Source organism: Pristis pectinata, chromosome 14 (genome assembly GCF_009764475.1).
Source record: "Pristis pectinata isolate sPriPec2 chromosome 14, sPriPec2.1.pri, whole genome shotgun sequence".
Lineage (NCBI taxonomy): Eukaryota > Metazoa > Chordata > Chondrichthyes > Rhinopristiformes > Pristidae > Pristis > Pristis pectinata.
In genome coordinates this window covers 35,503,334-35,522,540 of record NC_067418.1, presented here as the reverse complement: position 1 = coordinate 35,522,540, position 19,207 = coordinate 35,503,334, and the positions used below count along the sequence as shown (strand labels likewise).

The window sequence follows — 19,207 nt, the reverse complement described above, 5'->3', positions numbered from 1 at the left end:
CATGCTTTAACATCAGACACAGACTATTAAAATGACATGGACAGATATATATGTAAAATATCAATGTCTAGCCTTCATGTCAAGAGGACCAGAGTACAACTGGGTGGAAGTCATGCTGTAGCCTTAGTGAGAACACACCTGTGGAATTGCATTCAGTTCTGGACACCACAGTTTAGGAAGTATATGCAGGCATTAGAGACTGTACAGTGTAAATTTGCCAGAATAATACCTGAAATTGATTACTCAAACCAAGGGTTGTATTCCCCGGAATTTAAAAAGTTAGGAGATGATTGGGTCAAAAATTTCAAGATAGTGAGGGAACAGACAGGATAAAGAGAAACAATTTCTGCTGTTTGGGGTGTCTAGGATTTAGAGGACATCATCTGAAAATGAACTTGTTTGGGGAAGTTCTCATCTTACATGCACATGCAGTGACCAGTACAGTGTAGCCTGGTGTTTAGTAAGCATGATATCAATACTGGTAGTGTTGGCTTTTGAAGGGACACTGGCATTTGTGGGGTGGTCTTCCCAGTTGATTCTGAGGATTTGTCAAAGGCAGCACTAATGGTACCAATCAAAGGGTCCCTTGCTATTTTTGATACAATACCCAGGCTTTGTAGACATAAAGGAGAGTTGGTATAACCATAGCATTAGAACATAGAACAGTACAGCACAGGAACAGGGCCTTTTCTAAACTAATTAAATTAGTAATCAAATGCCCAACTAAACTAATCTCTTCTGCCTGCACAATGTCCATTTCCCTCCATTTCCTGCACATGCATGTGCCTATCTCAGAGCCTCTTGAACGCCCCTATCGTATCTGCCTCCACCACAACCCCTGGCAATGTATTCCAGGCACCCACCACTCTCTGTGTAAAAAACTTACAAAGTATGAGTAACAAACTTACACATTGTACACAGAAAGCTTGGCTAAGATCTGAAGGCTGCAGTTGTGAACAACCCTGAGTCAGTTTCCCACTGACAGACCTGTGTACACCTGATTCTGTGCTGAATACCACTGTCAACATTTGCTTACTGGGAAAGAAAACTATCCAGGTAAAATGGTGTTCCATGTTTTCCTGTGCCTGTTCAACGAGCTTGATAAGTGGCAGAAGTGTGGGCTGTCCAGGTTGATGTAACTACTTCCTCAATATTGATGCTGAGTATGAAAAGAAGTTGATTTGTGTATCTTCCTTTGTGTGTGTAACAATGGCACAATCTGCAGAGTTGTGAACACAGCCCAGCACATCATGGACACCAGCCTCCCCTCCTTGGACTCTGTCTTTACCTCTCATTGTCTTGGTGAAGCAGCCAGCATAATCAAAGACCCCACCCACCCGGGACATTCTCTCTTCTCTCCTCTTCCATCGGGTAGAAAGATACAGGAGCATGAGGGCACATATCACCAGACTTAAGGACAGCTTCTACCCCACTGTGAAAAGACTATTGAACAGTTCCCTTATACAATGAGATGGACTATGACCTCACGATCTACCTTGTTGTGACCTCGCACCTTATTGCAGTGCACTTTCTCTGTAGCTGTGACACTTTGTACTGTTATTGTTTTTACCTGTACTACATCAATGCACTTTGTACTAACTCAATGTAACTGCACTGTGTAATGAACCTGTATGATCGGTATGCAAGACAAGTTTTTCACTGTACCTCGGTACAAGTGACAATAATAAACCAATACCAATACTTTGCATGCACACAGGAAGGTTGTAAAGCTTCCATCTATTCGGTACTGTATGGTAATGTCTGGTGGGAGATGGTCACTGATGAGGAACAGGATGACTGGAAAATAAATGGAAAATAGTTTGGGACAATAACAGCCTTGCTCGACTTCCGTGCTGATAGGAACAGGACCCATCTCTGAACCTCTGCATAAGAACGTGGGAATTGCAGAATGACACAGGAGACTCAGGATGTTAATGAACTTTGTGGGCAGTCAAACTTCAGCAGCAGTTGCCACAAGATTTCACAGTTGATAGAGTCCAAGGCCTTGGAGAGGTCACTGAAAGCCACAGACAGTTCCTGTTGTTATTCTAAACATCTTTATAGTTTTGGCTGGTCAGAAAGGTCATGTTAGTAGTTCCACTTATTGGTCTAAAGCTGCAGTGAAGCTTCAATAGAGTTCCTTCAGAAGGGAAGGAAGTCGGTCCAAGAGGATTCTGGTAAGAAGTTTCCCAGCAGGTTAGAGACATGTCATGGTGGTGGCCACAGTCAGACCGATCCCACTCTCTGAAGTTGCTGATTTTAGTGTTCCTCAGATTAGCAGGAATTTCTTCATAATTCCAGAATTTAACCACGAGGCTGTGGAGTCTTCAAATCAAAGCCTCTCCCCAGCTTTGAAGATCCCACTACAATGCTGTATGGACAGAGTCTTTATTGTTTCTCAGCATCTTGATGGAACTACATAGATCATTAAGGGATGGACATTTGGATAGATGGGTTTCTGTTGGGTGTTGTGGTATGGATTCAGTGGTACTATCTCTTACCCACAGCTCTGTGGAGGAGTGTTTGGATCCACTTTGATGGTCTCATTCTTGAGGAGTGTGATGCCATCCTGGGAGCATAATGGAGTTTTACACGAGAGCTTGGTCATTGCTGGCCTCCTTAACACTGAAGCTGCTCTGTGTGCTATGCCTGTCTATAAACTTGGATTTCCCTCAATCTTTCACTGCATCATTTATGAGAACCAGAGAAAACTAATGCTGGATATAGTTTGAACAAAACCTTCCTTCACTAAGAAAGGAACCCCCATTCCTCTTTAACTATTTTAATGACCAGTTGTGTTAACTTTAAGGATCTGTTTAGGTTTTATTCTTCCACAGCACTCAATACCCTTCCGTTTATTGTATTTTCCGTTACTCTGTTACACCCCCACCAAATGCATTAACTAACACTTCTCTAGACTGAAATCCATTTGCCACTTCTCTGCCCAAATGATCAGACCATTGATATCTTCTTGAACTCTATAGCCTTCCTTCGCACTGTCAATCACATGCAAACTGCTTTATCGTGCTCCCTACATTTGTGTCTAAATCACTAATATATATTCCAAAAACAAGGGACCAAAGCACAGAGCCCTGTGGAATCCCATTGGTATCAACCGCTACTCTTCCCTTCCTGCCACTGAACCAATTTTGGATCCAAACTGTCACTCGCCCTTGGATCCCAAAGGAACTTACCCTTTTGATCAGCCTGCTTTGTGGAACCATGTCTAAACCCTTGCTAACATCCACGTACAGTACATCAAAGTCACCGTCTACTCTGGCCCACTTTGTTACCAGCTCAAAAAATTCGGTTGTTAGTCAAGACACGACCTTCCCTTAACAAATCAATGCTGTCACTGATTAATTTCTGCCTTTCAATGTATGAAGGTTTATGTTGTTCCCTAGAATGGATTCCAATAATTTGCCCCTTGCTGGTTAAAGCAGCCTATAATTACTCTGTTTATCTCACCCCCCCCTTTCAAAACAACTGTACAATGTTAGCAGTCCTCCAATCCTCTGGACCATTCCTATGTCCAGGTAGGATTGAAAGATTGTCGTCCGAGCTACTGCAACTTCCAGTTTAACTAGCCTGGGATCTAGTTCATTGAAACCTGGCAATTTATCCATTTTCAAAGATGCCAACCCTTTAATGCTTCCTTCCTCAATGCGTTTGTCAAATCCAATATTTCACATTCATCTGCTTTAACCACAGCATCTGCATCATCTGCTCTTTTATGAAAAGGGTTGCAAAATGTTTATTAAGAATTTAGCCTCTGCTTTCACACACGGGTTACATTTTTGGTCACTGATAATCCCCACTTTTTCATTAATTACCCTTTTGCTCCCTATGTACTCATAAAATATTATTTTCATTGATTTCATGTGCCAATATTTTAATCACACCCTTCTCTTGCTTCTTAATTTTTCTTTCAATTTAATTCCTCCATTCTTCTGGGGTTTCTCTCTATTAAACTCCTGACATGTGTTTCCCTTTCTGCCTTACCCTACCCTCTCTGCACCTTGACCTCTGGAAGGCTCTAAGTTTGGCAATCCTACCCATTCTCTTTGAGGGAACAGATTACCCTGAACCCCTTGAAACTCCGAGTGCCTCCAATTGCTCTGAGCCAGATTTGCCTTCAAGAAACTCTTCCCTCTCCACTTTTGCAAAATGCTTTCTTTTTTATGTCTAATACTAGAGGGGATGCATTTAAGGTGAGGGGGGTAAGTTCAAAGGAGATGTGCAGCACAAGATTTTTTTTACATAGAATGTGCAAGGTACTTAGAATGCACTGCCAAGTGTGGTAGTGGAGGCAGATATGACAGAGGTGTTTATGAGGTTCTTAGATAGGTGCATGAACATGCAGAGAATGGAAGGATATAGATTTTGTGTAGGCAGAGGGATTAGTTCAGTTAGATGTTTTATTACAACATCGTGGGTCAAAGGGCCTATTCCTGTTCTATGTTTTTTGCTTGAGGAAGTTCTTGATCTGGACATCACTTTTGTCAAACCAATGCTGCTAATATTTGATGAAGAAGCCTCGAGATTATGTGCATACCTGTGGACTGCTGTTTTCAGGACCTTCCAGCCATCCTCACTCTTGAAGTCTCAGTTTTCAATCAGCAGGATGGAAAATCCTGAGATCTTGATGAAGGTAGAGTGGTGGATGTGGTGTATATGGTGTATATGGACTTTAGTAAGGCATTTGACAAGGTTCCCCATGGTAGGCTCATCTAGAAAGTCATGAGGCATGGGATCCATGGAGACTTGGCTGCATGGATTCAGAATTGGCTTGCCCACAGAAGGCAGAGGGTGCATGTAGATGGAGACTGTTCTGCCTGGAGGTTGGTGACTAGTGGAGTTCTGCAGGGATCTGTTCTGGGATCCCTGCTCTTTGTGATTTTTTATAAATGACTTGGACGAGGAAGTGGAAGGGTGGGTTAGTAAGTTTGCAGATGACACGAAGGTTGAAGGTGTTGTGGATAGTGTAGAAGGTTGTCGTAGGCTACAATGGGATACAGACAGGATGCAGAGTTGGGCAGAGAAGCGGCAGATAGAGTTCAATCTGGAAAAGTGTGAAGTGATGCACTTTGAAAGAACAAACTTGAAAACCAGTACAAGGTTAATGGCAGGATTCTTAGCAGTGTGGAGGAACAGAGGGAGCTTGGGGTCCAAGTCCATAGATCCTTGAAAGTTGATGCGCAAGTTGATAGGGTGGTTAAGGCGGCACGTGGTGTGCTCGCCTTCATTAGTCGGGGGATTGAGTTCAAGAGCCATGAGGTAATGTTGTAGCTCTATAAAACTCTGGTTAGACCACACTTAAAGGATTGTGTTCAGTTCTGGTCACCTTATTATAAGAAGGATGTGGAAGCTTCAGAGAGGGTGCAGCAGAGATTTACCACGATGCTGCCTGGATTAGAGAACATGTCTTATGAGGAAAGGTTGAGCAAGGTAGGGCTTTTTCCTTTGGAGCGACACAGGGTTGGAGGTGACTTGATAGAGGTGTATAAGATTACAAGGGGCATAGATAGAGTGGAAAGCCAGCATCTTTTCCCCAGGGCGGCAATGGCCAATACCAGAAGACATCAGTTTAAGGTCAGAGGAGGAAAGTTTAGGGAAGATGTCAGAGGTAGTTTTTTTTGTTTTTTTTTTACACACAGTGTGGTGGGTGTCTAGAATGCACTGCTGGGGATGGTGGTAGAAGCTGATACAATAGAGACATTTAAAAGACTCTTAGCTAGGCACATGGAACTAAGTAAAATGGAGGGTTTTGGGCTGTGTAGGAGGGAAGGGTTAGATTGATCAGGGACTAGGTGTTTATATAGGTCGGCACAACATTATGGGCCGAAGGGCCGTACTGTGCTGTACAGTTCTATGTTCTATCTTGGGACAGCAGAGTGTTATACACCCTTTGTATGGCTTGTATGTGATTTATTAGGGCTCTCCTGAAGAGCATGGTTTATCCCATGAGCTGATGACCAGTCCACAGTTGGCAGCACCCTCATTAGGAATCGGATTTATACAGTGAGGAAACAGGACCTTTGACCAACCGAGTCAGAGTGGAGGTTGATAGGTTCTTTATTAGTAAGGGTGTCAAAGGTTACAGGGAGAAGGCAAGAGAATGGGGTGGAGAGGGAAAAATAAATCAACCATGCTCAAATGGTGGAGCAGACTCAATGGGCCGAATGGCCTACTTCTGCTCCTATGTCTCATGGTCTTATGCATCCACGCTGACCATCCATCACCCATTCACACTATACAATTCCACTTTGTTTTCCCCACATTCCCATCAACTCCCCGCAAGACTCTACCACTCACCTACACACTAGGGGCAATCTACAGTGGCCAATTAATCTACCTAGAAATGCATCTTTGGGGTGTGGGAGGAAACCAGTGCAGTTACAGGGAGAATGTGCAAAACCCACACAGACAGCACCAGGTCAGGATCGAACCTGGATCACCTGCCCTGTGTGGAAACTCTACTAGGTTTGCCACTGTGCTGCCCCAATGACTCTGGGGATTGTAATGTCCCTCAGGCCCCAACACCTCACAATGATGCTGTTGAAGAGGTGCCAGTGTTTTGAATGGGAGGATTTCTGTGTGACCTCATGTTTGTCACATTTTCTGTAAATTGTGTTGATAATCACAAGGTCATGTTCGGCAGACTTGCAGAGGAGGAGGATTTAATTTTTCCTATTCCTTCATTACCAGTAGTGTCCATCCAGACGTCTGAATCCTTAGTAACTCTTACAATGAAGTCTCCAATAAGGAGGATTTCCATTGGTAATTTGCACTGAGGAAGGCAAAAAAACATCTCTTATGCTCTTCCTCAGCCAAGAGATGGAACATATGCACTAGTGACTGTTGTAGATTGACTTTAAGAATCATGAAGTTTTCATTAATTCTACGTTGGTAGTTATGAAATTTGATTGAAGTTTGTTCTTGATGGCAAAACTAACACCATGATGTGCTTCCTGTGTGTGGGTTTTCTTTTCCAGCAGTAGGTATTGCCTTGGCCTTCTTTAATCAGTTATCCCTCATTGGCTCAATTTGATTCAGATGATCTTCTTCACTGATGGAGCAGGCTTGCAGGATCACACTACCTCCTCGTGCTCTTTTTCTCATGAATGAACGGGAAATTAAGAAACACGCATTAAAGTGTAAATAGACTTCTAAATGAACATTAGTATCCTCAAACAAAAAGGCCAGCTTTCTCTCTTCACAACCAATCTTCTACTTTATCATTTGGAGCTCATCTCGTAACAAAGTTCTCAACCCCAACTAGAAAGAAGTACTTTCAAACTGCCCCGACGGCACTTTAAGTTGAGATACTTCCTATCGTGTGCTATTGAGCTGTGAAGAAGAAGTGCCTGTTCCCTTCAATGCTCAGCTGGTTGATTTTGGTTGGTAGATCGAACACGTTATAATCCAACAAGAGTTCTCTGTCTTTCCAGTGACACTGCTTAAAGTGGCTGGGTATGGAAACCAATCATTAGTTATTTATTGAGTAACAGGCCATTCCTCAGGACTGCAGGAATTTGGGGGAGGCAGAGGATGTGGAGATGGGGGTGGATAAACTGACGCAAAAGAAGTTAGAAACATTAAGTATGTGTGGGGGCCAGGATGGAAACACAAAGAGCTAGGTCATTGTGTTTCTGATGTATTTTAGTTCTAGTCCACAAATACTGAAATACAACTTTTTAAAAAAAAATCACAGGAAGTCTCGCTCATTAAATCAAGAAAAAAAAAGCAGGTGCAGAGTTTCAAAGACAGTTAACCACAATTATCTAAAGAAAGGCACTGAATCTGATAGAAAATGTAACTTTTCCATTGGTGTCTGATGGAATTTTATCAAGTCTTTCTCCCTCCCCACACTGCCCAAGCCACTCTCGTCCACCATCTGGGTCAAACAATGCGGTGATCACCATCGGCAGAAGGACAGAGAGTAGAGTCATAGAGTAATACAACACAGAAACAGGCCCTTCGGCCCAACTCATTCATGCTGACCAAGCTGTCTACTTGAGCTAGTCCCACTTGCTGGCATTTGACCCATATCCATATTAACCTTTCCTATCTTTAAAATGTTGTCATTGTACCCATCTCTACAGTTTCCTCTGGCAGCTTGTTTGATATATGCACCACCCTCTGTGTGGAAGTAGCTGCTCCTCAGCTCTCTTTTAAATCTTTCTCCCTCACATTAAACATATACCCTCATTTTAGATTCCCCTGCCCTACAGAAAAAACTGTAACCATTCACCTTATCTATGCCCCTCATGATTTTATATACCTCAATAAGATCACCCCTCAGTCACCTATGCTCCAGTTAAACAAAGTCCCAGCCTATCCAGCCTTTCCTTATAATCCAAGCCCTCCAGTCCCAGTAACATCCTCGGGAACCTTTTCTGCACCCTTTCCAGTTAGTGACATCCTTCCTATAGCTGGGCAACCAGAATTGCACACAATACTTCAAGTGTGGTCTCACCAATGTCTTGTACATTTGTAATATGATGCCCCAACTTCTGTACAAAATGCTCTGACTTATGAAAGTGTGCCGAATGCCTTCTTTGCTGCCGTTTCTACCCGTGTCTCCACTTACAGGAAATTATGTACCTGTAACTCTAAGTCTCTCTGTTCTCTCTCTGTAGGTGAAAGGGAGTCACAATTGTGTAAGCCACAGGAGTAACTTGGCTAATTATGCCATTATATAGGTCACCACACTATAGGAAGAGGGTGTCTCAAACACAATCAGCTTCAGGAAACTAAGTTATGAACCAGAGGTTGTTAAATCTATTTCTTTTGGATGATCCTGCTGAAATGAACTTGGCCGATGTACCAAGCAACCCACTCTTAACTGGGCCGGATGAGGAAGGGTGCACTTGCTCTCTCCACATCCACTAACTGGGCTATGATGTCCAGAAGGTGGCCAGGACTCAGGCATGTGCGGTTCAGAGGATCCACCCCCAGAACACTCTCCAACATTCAGAGACATTTAAAAGCCATCATAACTGAAATAAAATCAATTAAAAAAAAATTAATTAAAAGTTTCCTTTTCATCCTCATCCACGGACCCAGTATCCCCATTGTAAGTGAAGCACCTGGTAGAGTCATTGCCTCCCAGTGCCAGAGACCTGGGTCAATCCTGACCTCCAGTGCTGTCTGTGTTGAGTGTGCGTATTTTCCTTGTGACCCTGTTTGCTCCTACATCCCAAAGACGTGTGGGTTGGTGGGTTAATTAGCCACTGTAAATTGCCCCGAGTGTGCGGGTGAGTGGTGAGGGAAATTTATGAAATGTGGGGACAATAAAATGGAATTAATATAGGATTGCTGCCTGACGACTGGCACCAACTCAGAATTTATTTCCATGCTGTATGACTCCATGAAGCCATTGAGGTCTTTGATCCTAAGCTTGGTCTCCTGGGTGCAGGATCTGAGAGGTGATTCCCCTGTGTAATGCTGGGAATCCCAGCAATACTGAGCCTGTTCATTTGAATGCAATGACAGTCTCCATTTCTGTCAGCAGGTCTGGGAAACCCAGAGCAGTGCACATGGCCCATATTCTGCAAGTAAACCTGAGTCCTGGACCCCCTGTGCAGCTGCCAACAGCCTCCACTCAGTGCACACATGGGTCTCTGATTCTCAGCAGACACTCAGTGCAGGGGAGTGCAGTCCACATTCACAGGGCATGGGCTTAGATCCTGGATGTTCTATGAAAAGTCATTAACCTGATGCATCATCTCTATTTCTCACTCCACAGATGCTGCCCAACTTGCTGAGCATTTCCAGCAATTTCTGTTTTCATTACAGATTTCCAAAAAAATTTGCAGTTTTTTTTTGTTTTACTGGACTTAAAGTTCTAACGACTGAATGCCCGCAGTTCTGCATCACAGCCAGCGAGATTTGGCACAAGGTCTCAACGCAACCTAATAGAAATTTAGGGGCTGTAAATCCGACTGATAAAAGAAAAGACAAAAATGTTTAGAAACTCAAAGCCATCATTTAAAAATTCACATGAAAGTGAATGGGTGCATGGCAAATGTAACTGTGGGGATGAGAATTGAAATTAAAGAATCACAGAGAAGTGGAGGAGGCAGAATTTGGTCCATTTCCCTTGCTCTCTCCTTACCGGCATGCTAAATACAAGAAATACTGTAACACCCAGGAAGCTGAACTGGCACATTTCAGTGCATAGAAGTTATTAAACATCCAGCAACACCACCATCTGAAGAGGTTCCACCTCCAGGGCTGTGTCAACAGAGGGAGATGATGGGGTTTGCTGCCATCTTGTGGCCAAACACTGCACTGATAAAACAACTTTGACAGCTGCTCAAAACAAAGGAAAGAGAATGCACAATCAAAGGCCATTCCTTAATTCATTAACTTTCCTTTTTTTTTGATAGTATCTGTTCAGTCCAGTTTCCTCTCCCCTTTTTCATTACCCGCACACCTGATATTAAGTTTGAGAACTGGTGGAAACAATCCCATTACTGCCAACACAATCTACTGCAGAACTGAGAGCACTTTATGAAATTCTGGCAGCAGTCTATGACATGTGTGGGGTATGAGATTTTCAAGACACTGAGATGAGCCAATCCCTGATTCCAAATCCACACCTGCAACAAATAATTTCAGACTGAAAATAAATGATAAACAGAAATGGTCTTGGCCTCTCACCTTGAGTAGATAATTTAGACGAGCCAGAGCTTCCAGAAACACATCTGCACCCTTGTTGGAGAACTCGTATCTTCCCGCAATGAAAATGAACAGGGTCTTATCTAGGTCAAAGTTCAGACATCTGGAGAAGAAGAACAACAAATCTTTCAACATGTGATGGTGATAAAACATGCAGGGTTTCCCTGATGATCTAGTGGGTTGGCCACGAACGTTTCACCTCTGGTCCTGGGTGCAGCTAAAACCAAGAGAATTAGAGTCTCCTTTGTCTTCAAACAGTCTTAGATATTGGCAGGGAAAGCAAATTCCAGTTTCGAGGAGGGGCTTGAGATATTTTGATTGCTGCAGACAACGTGAAGGTCCAATAATGGTCTTTCAGCTATAATGACTAAATAGGGATGGACTATCTTCTGTAAGTAGGGTGTAAGCGACAAGACCTCATCACCTTACATTTATGACTAAAATAGCTAGGAGAAAGATTAGCAGAGGGACAGTGATTGGAGCTTGGAAAGTTTTACAAAGTTTACGAAGGAACCTTTGGAGGGCAATGGAGTCTATATTGATTACCCGGGGAGAGTGGCAAAGCCACAGTGAAAGGGATTGTAATCGACCTTACCTACCAGAAATGGGGAGAATGGACACTGAAGGTTCTTCTGAAAACTTACCACTACATACCCACCATCACTTTGCCTAACAGCCAAGTCATCCTTGTGTCACTCTGACCCTGTTGGCATTTTAACTAAAGGCTGAGTGGACTGCCTGCTGTGGTTGTCCAGCTCAGTACAACCTGTTGGTGAAGAGAAGGGGGATTATTTAATTCTTTACTCATTCACATAATGTAGGTGTGCCCATCCCAAACTACTCCTGAACTGAGTTTCATCCTCAGCCACTTCTACTCAGAGGTAACCATGTTGCTGTAGATCTGGGTTCAAATAAAGGCCTGACCAGACCAGAATGCAGATTCCTTCCCTGAAGGACACTGTAACCAGATGCATTTATTGTGTCAATTCATTTTCATTATTACCATTACTGTACCAGTTTTTACACCAGGTTTATTTAATTAACCTAATTTAAACTCCCCACTGTCTTCATACCTTCAGATCATGCCATTTTCCAAAGAGCTCCACCCTAAAAGTAAAAAGAATCAAACTAGTTGAGAATGTTTTATTGACTGTGTTGTATGAGAGAAGTACTTCTAGTATCAGGTGGTCCAATGTCATTTTCAGTGGAAGTGCACTGAGGTGCAAAGGGGTGTGTTGGGGAGAGAGGGCGCAGCGAGGAGAAAGTCAAGTTATCTCCCGTCATTTCCCATATAGCAAGGACTTGATCTCGAAGGAAAATGCAGATAGTGCAGAAGAGAAACAACACACGTTAACCTATATTACATCATGTGGGTAAGATATAACCAGGTCAGGTTTCCACTTGTTTGTGCCAGTAATGCAAGTACATGAGTATCCTGCCTAGCGCAATCCAGCAGCGCTGATTCATTGCAGCACTGATTCATTGCAGCACTCTTGGCCCTGGAGTCGAAGCACTGACAGGTACTTCAAGAAAAGGTACCTGCTTGGGCTGCGTGCTGCTGTGCTAGAATCTGGTGCGAATCCCTGCCTTTCACTGGCTCTTGCTCACCAGTGAAACACTGATCTCAAAGGCACATGGCTTGGTGTGATGTGAAGCACTGAGGCAGTGTGCTGAGGCTGCAGGCGGGTGCTGGATGGGCTGGGCTGAGCGGTGTGGCTGAGAGTGTGGATCTGGCAGAATTCTGCAGTCTCTCTCTTCGCCTTCAGTTGGATGTGATGGAAGCTGCCGTCTCTCCCTCTCTTTGGCTGCACAGCTCTCCCCATCCCAGAGATTTCTCCATGGCAACAGCTTCCATCACGTCCTACAGGCGGTGATGAGGGAGACTGCAGGATCTGGATGATCCATTAACATGGGGAGCAGGTGCCTGTAGTCCCAGCAATGGCCCACATTCACAACATGCAGCTCGGAGCCCTACATCTCACCACTGAGTGACTGCACGTTCTCTCCAACCTGCCCAGTCTCAGCCATCACAGGCAGTCATTGCACATTCATTCTGAGCCACAGGGCAATGATTTCACTTGAACCATTTCATTGTTGAGCCCTCAAACCAGGTTCCCAGCACTGCAGTACTGTCAGTGACATTCTCTCTCTGTACCTTATGCCATATTGACCCCTTGTAGTGCCAATTCCACTTGTGGTCCTGTTCCTGGGAGTGCATCCTAAGCACCACGTGAGGTACCAGTGTTCAATCCGGGCATGATCAGCTGAACCAATGCAATAGACTGAGTGTTGTAAACACAAATTATGCACTGATTCATGTTTTCCGTGGTCTTTTACACTGACTCATGCCTAAAATTTCTTGAGATGGTTCCTTCTTACAAACTGGTTCCGCCCCCATCAAAACTGCAAGATTTCATTGAATGCTGCTTTGGGAAGATTCCACAAATTGTGATCATTTTCTTAGGTGCACAGATACTGAAATTCAGATCAAAAACCACTCCCATTCAATAACAAACTGACCCATGAAACTATGAATTGTTTTACATAATTTTTGTGTCATTTTCAGTGACTTTAAAATCAGGTTACTCACAGGTACTAAAACAATTTGCCCCAAAACTTCCACTAAAAGACAAGCAGTACAGTGTACCAGTGCCAGCACTTAGCTCAGTAACTGTACGGATGTTAGGGGCACCTGCAAGCATGAAGTTCTGAGCTTCCATTACAGCTGGTCACTGCTGTCATCCTGTCTGTGCTCCAGTGTTAGACATCATGGAGTCCAGGTCTGCACCATTAACTTCTGCAGTTTCCCAGCAATCATACTGAGATATCTGCCTGCAAAATTCAGTGGAAAGGAACTGTTGTATGGGAGGGAGGTTAGTTTCAGGCAATTGATTTTCTTTTGAATTGTATGCATTTAAATGTATTTAATCATTTTGTTATTTTCCCATATGTATTTAAAATTCATAATTTTTAAACAATTTTAACATTGTAATATGTAATAGTTTGGCTGTTTAAAATTTTTTTTTACTGCTTGTGAATATCAGAGCTAGTTGCAAACATTCAAGCTAGATAATAACTGGTTTAGCCTAGGGGATTTGCTTAACCAGCTGTCAAAGCAATTCTGTGACGTTAATGATTGGAAGGCCATGTGTTATGCAGGGCCTCGCCAATCAGGTCAGAGTTGGCTTCCTGGAGGAAGTTTTTGCGGGGCAATGCTTGACGTAAGAGCAGTTTCTGCAGAAGTCTGCAGGATACAGAGGAACTGAACTGCTCTGTGCAAATTCTGGGCCCTTATTTTTGGTGGTGTATCCATTAATGAAAGGGCACCTTGTTATTACTCTTCACTACAACAAAGAGCACAGTTTAAAGAGAGAAACTGAAGAATTACTTAAACTTGTAATACACTTCCTGATCACACAGAATCATGGACAGCCATAGGGTTACAGAGTCAGACTTGAACAGCATAGGCACAGGCTCTCTGGCCCACCACGTCTATGCCATTATGCCTATCAATACTAATCCCATTTGCCTGCATTAATTCCATCTCCCACTATGCCCTTCTCATTCAAGTACCTGTCCAGATGTCTCTTAGATGTTGTTACTGTTCTTGCTTTCACCATCTCCTCGGGCAGTTTATTCCAGATACCAACTACTGTTTGTGTGAAAAATTTACCCTTCAGTAACCCTCCTCCCTTTCACCTTAAACCTATGCTTTCTAGTTTTAGACACTTTTACCATGGAAAACAGAACTGGCTATCTACCCTATCTATGCCTCTCATAATTTTTTATATCTTTATTATGTCAGCCCTCAGCCTTCTAACTCAAGCCCTCCAATCCAGCCAACAACCTTGTAAAGCTTTACTGCACCCTCTCCAGCTTATTCACATTCTTCCTGTAGTGTGGTGACCAGAACTTCACACAATGCTCCAAGTGTGGCCTAACCAACACTTTGCACAACTGTAACATTACATCTCAATTCTTACACTTAATGCTTCAGCCGATGAAGGCAAATAGGTCAGACATGTTTCTCACCAACCTGCCTACCCGTTTTGCCACATTCAGAGGATCATGTATCCCGAGGTCTCTCTATTCAACAATACACCCCAGGGTCCTGCCATTCACTGTGTACATTCTGCCCTGGTTTAACTTTCCAAAATGCATCACTTTGCACTTGTCCAAGTTAAATTTGCTTTCCCTTGCCCACTTCCCCAGTTGATTAATATCCTGTTGTAACCTTAGACAATCTTCTTCACTGTCTACTATATCACCAATTTTGGTGTTACCTGCAAACTTACTAATCACACCACCTACCTTCTCAAACAAATCATTAATGTGTATGTGACAAACAACAAAAGACCCAGCAACGAACCCTGTGGCCCACCATTGGTCACGGGCCTCCAATCTGAAATACAGCCCTGCACTACCACTAAGCCAACCTGCACTACCAATTTTCTAGCTCACCCTGGATCCCACGTATTCTAACCTTCTGAACCAGCCTATCATGCGGGGCCTTGTCAAAGGCCTTGCTAAAGTCCACGTAAACAACATCTACCACCATGCTCTCATCAATCACCTCTTCAAAAACTCAATCAAATTTGTGAGACACGATTTCCCATGCTAACTCTCCCTTATCAGTCCTTGCCTTTCCAAATGCAAATAAATCCTGTCCCTCAGAATCTCTTCCAGCAACTTTTATGTTGGCTGATTGGCCTATAGATCCCTGGCTTATCCCTGCTGCCCTTATAAATAAAGGCAGACAATTAGACTTGATAGAGGTATACAAAATATTAAGAGGAATAGATAGAGTAGACAGCCAGCGCCTCTTTCCCAGGGCAGCAATGCTCAATACAAGAGGGCATGGCTTTAAAGTAATGGGTGGGAAGTTCAAGGGAGATTTTCACACAGAGAGTGGTTGGTGCACGGAATGCGCTGCCTGGAGTAGTGGTAGAGGCAGATACGTTGATCAAGTTCAAGAGATTGTTAGATAAACATATGGAGGAATTTAAAATAGGGGGATATGTGGGAGGAAGAGGTTAGATAGACTTAGGCGTGGTTTAAAGGTCGGCACGACATGGTGGGCCGAAGGGCCTGTATTGTGCTGTATTTTTCTATGGTTCTATGGTTTCCTTCAGCCTTCCGATACCTCAGCTGTGGCAGATGAAGATCCAATAACCTCTGCAAGGGCCCAGCAACCACTGGAAAGGTCCCAAAGGTTTTTTCACCTTTGTGTGTTTCAAGACTTTTCACATCTCCTCCTCCTTAATTCCCTCCCCTGTTCCCTCCCCTGAACTCATGAGCTTCCATATCCTTCTGCACAGTAGATACAGAGGAGAAGTATACATTTAAGATCTCGCTTAGTTCCTGTGGTTCCACACACAGATCATCATCAAACAGATCCTTAAATAGACTTACTGTCTCCCTGATTATCCTTTTGCCTTAATGTACTTAAGGAATATTTTAGGAATACCTTATCTGCCAGGGATATCTTATGGCTCCTTTTCCCATAAGTGTGCTTACACTCCTCAAGGGACTTACTTGATCCCACCTGCGTACACCTGACATATGACTCCGACTTTTTCCTGACCAGACCTTCAGTACCTCTTGTCAACCAGGATCCCCTAATCTCACCAGCCTTGCCCTTCACCCTAACAGGAACAAGCAGCCCTGAACTCTTCCTATCTCACTTTTAAAAGCCTTCCCACTTACCAGATGTCCTTTTACCTGCAGACAGTCTCTCCCAATCAACTTTTGCAAGTTCCTGTCTGATGCCATTCAAATTAGCCTTCCCCTAATTTAGGACTTTAACTTGAGGGCCAGTCCAACCTTTTTCCATAACTATCTTGAAACTAATAGAATTATGGTCACTGATCCCAACGTGCTCCCCCACTGACACATTAAACACTTGCCCAGGGTTTTTTCCAAAAAGGAGTGTAGCCCCTTCTCTAGTAGGGGAATCTACACATTGCTTCAGAAAACTTTCCTGGATACAATTAACAGACTTTGCCCCACCTAACCCCTTATCACTAAGGCAATCCCAGTCAATATTAGGGAAGTTAAAATCACCTGCTATTATTACAACCCTATTACTCCTTCACCTATCTGTGATTTCCCTACATATACGCTCCTCTAATTCCCACTGTCTATTCGGAGGCCTATAGTATGTCCCCATCAAAGTGATCACCCCTTTCTTATTTCCAAGTTCTATCCATATGGCCTCGCTGGACGTTCCCCTGGGACACTGCTATATGTCTGATACTGCAAAGAAAAATTAGCACCATCTTTAACTGTAGCTTAATCTATTTCAATATCCAGTGCATTTAGAGTGCCATTTCCCCATTGCACTCAAAGCAGAAACTAACCTACTTCTCAGCTGAATCCACTAGCTAAATAAATGACATCAATTCCCCATCCCACTGTGTCCCATGTTTTTAATTTTGAACTTACCCATAGAAGTGTCCTCTGACAAATTCCTGGATATGACCTTTACTGCGGGCATGCAAGTTTTGGAATTCATGCATTGCAGAAAACTTCTTTATGTTGAGTCCATTTGGAGTGACCACATCTGAGTAATAGAAATATAATTTAAAACACGCAGAGAAAATTAAGAAGGCAGAAAACATCTTTTAGGTTAGATAGCACACTTGTGGCTAATGCAACCAACTGACTTGTGAGTGGATGAGCAGAAATCTATTCCACTAAGCACTGTGAGATCAAAACTATTCTCTTTGGCAATACCAGAAATTCTGTTCTCTAGGTCTTGACTCTATCCTTTCTCAGGCAACTATAGCAGGTTGAAATATCCTCAAGCAATGTACAATAGATCTTAGAAATAAAAAAAAGGCAGGAATGCTCAGCAGGTTAGTAAACAACTGAGGAGAGAGAGAAACAGAACTGATATTTTAAATTGATATATTGACTTTGTCTCCTGCATGCGGAGCAGACTCGAAGGGCCAAATGGGCTAATTCTGCTTTTATGTTCTGGTTTTATTACATTAAACAATTAATGCAATTTTAAGGAAATTCTCCTCTGCTCTGAAGCCATCCGAAGCTTCAGGAAGGTCCTGATATTGACCTCTGGCTTCTGGAGAATCAGCTGGTCTCAGTCATACTGGAGGCTGAATGTGATCATGGGCCTCATTGGCCAATGGCTGTGCCGAGGAAAATTCGGCTGTGACAATCCTTTGTTGATTGGAAGATGTCAGGGTGACATCAAGTGAGGACAGGGACAGGGACAGGCCCAGCTGTGATTCCTGTTGACCCTGACTGTAGACAAACGGTAACTACTGGACAGTATGCTGGAAGCTGCACATCACACAGGTTGGGGAACAGGTCAACGAGATGGGACCGGTTAGGTAGACTTACCAGGCTTGCGTTTGAGCAGATGCTCGGCCTCCATGGCGGTTATCTCCGATACCGTGGTGAAGACATGAGCACAGTGTACGGCAGCTCGCTCCATGCAGTACCGATGGTAAATCTGCCTCGTACCTGCTTCCTTGTCTACATCAAACTGTTTCAAGAGAGGAGACAAGTTAGAAAGCAAGTGCATTGGTTCAGATGATAAGAGAATCATAAGAATGGAAGTACAAATACAAAGGACAGAGTGCAAGGAACAGACGGCAGGAAACGATAAAGTGGTCCATTTTGTTGTCCCATCCCGGGACGGTTCATGCAACTTGAATCATCAAACCCACCACTGCCAAACCTTCCCCTACCTGTTCTGCCAAATCCTCACACCTACATCCCTTCCAACCCACCCCTGCCACCTGCCAACCACCACATCTGCCCTTGCCCGAGTGTGAGATTGCTTCTCCTCCACTGTGAGATGTGACCTGTTCCCATCACATTCACAACATCTCACATCACACTGGCCTCTTCCCCTTCTGCCACACCCACTCCTGCTTGTCACACCAGCCTGTGCTCCTCTGTTGCCCCAGCCCTTGTCCCCCTCCCACACATGTTCCCTCTGCCGCAACGACCCAGTCCCTGCTGCCAAGAAATTCATGTTCCCAATGTCACACCCTCCCCTCCTCCTCTGTCACACTCACCCCAGCCCCTCACTCTTGCCCCTGTCCCCATCACAGCCAGCCCTGTCCAGCATCACCCCTCCCATGCATCGTATCATGCTCACCCTGACCCTTGTGGTCATATCTGCCACTACCCTTCATAACCATCTCTGCCCCACATTACACCTGTTCCAGCTCCCCATCACGACTGTTCCACCCCCATCAGATCTACCCGTGTTGGTACCAGACCTGCCCCTGACACCCAATACCTATGCCCCACCACATATCCTACCAACCCCTGTCCCAGAACAGCCCCTACCTGTTCCACATCTGGACTGGCATAAGATGCCGCTGAGCCTGCCACATCCTGCTCCACATTCTGCATCCCCCTCCCCATTGTCTCCATCAGATCCTCCCATGACCACATTTTATCCATTCCATGCCCCTTACCATGCCTGATCTGTCATGGGTATAGACCTGTTCCTGTCCCCCATCACACCCTCCCCGTCCCCCATCAC

At 44.0% G+C, this 19,207-nt stretch overlaps 1 protein-coding gene across 2 annotated transcripts in view; it reads right to left on the bottom strand.

The window, feature by feature from the left end:
• The window catches only part of LOC127577812 (glycogen [starch] synthase, muscle-like), a 66,436-nt gene that overhangs the window by 26,022 nt on the left and 21,207 nt on the right, over positions 1-19,207 (bottom strand). For both annotated transcript variants that reach the window (XR_007957442.1, XM_052029392.1), the window contains exons 5-7: positions 18,049-18,193; positions 17,131-17,248; positions 10,669-10,789 (exon numbers count right to left, since the gene is read on the bottom strand). Coding sequence is in view for 1 of the 2 variants with exons in the window: in XM_052029392.1 (XP_051885352.1) it covers positions 10,669-10,789; positions 17,131-17,248; positions 18,049-18,193 (384 nt within the window). In the remaining variant the exon portion in view is untranslated. The remainder of the gene's footprint in view (positions 1-10,668; positions 10,790-17,130; positions 17,249-18,048; positions 18,194-19,207) is intronic.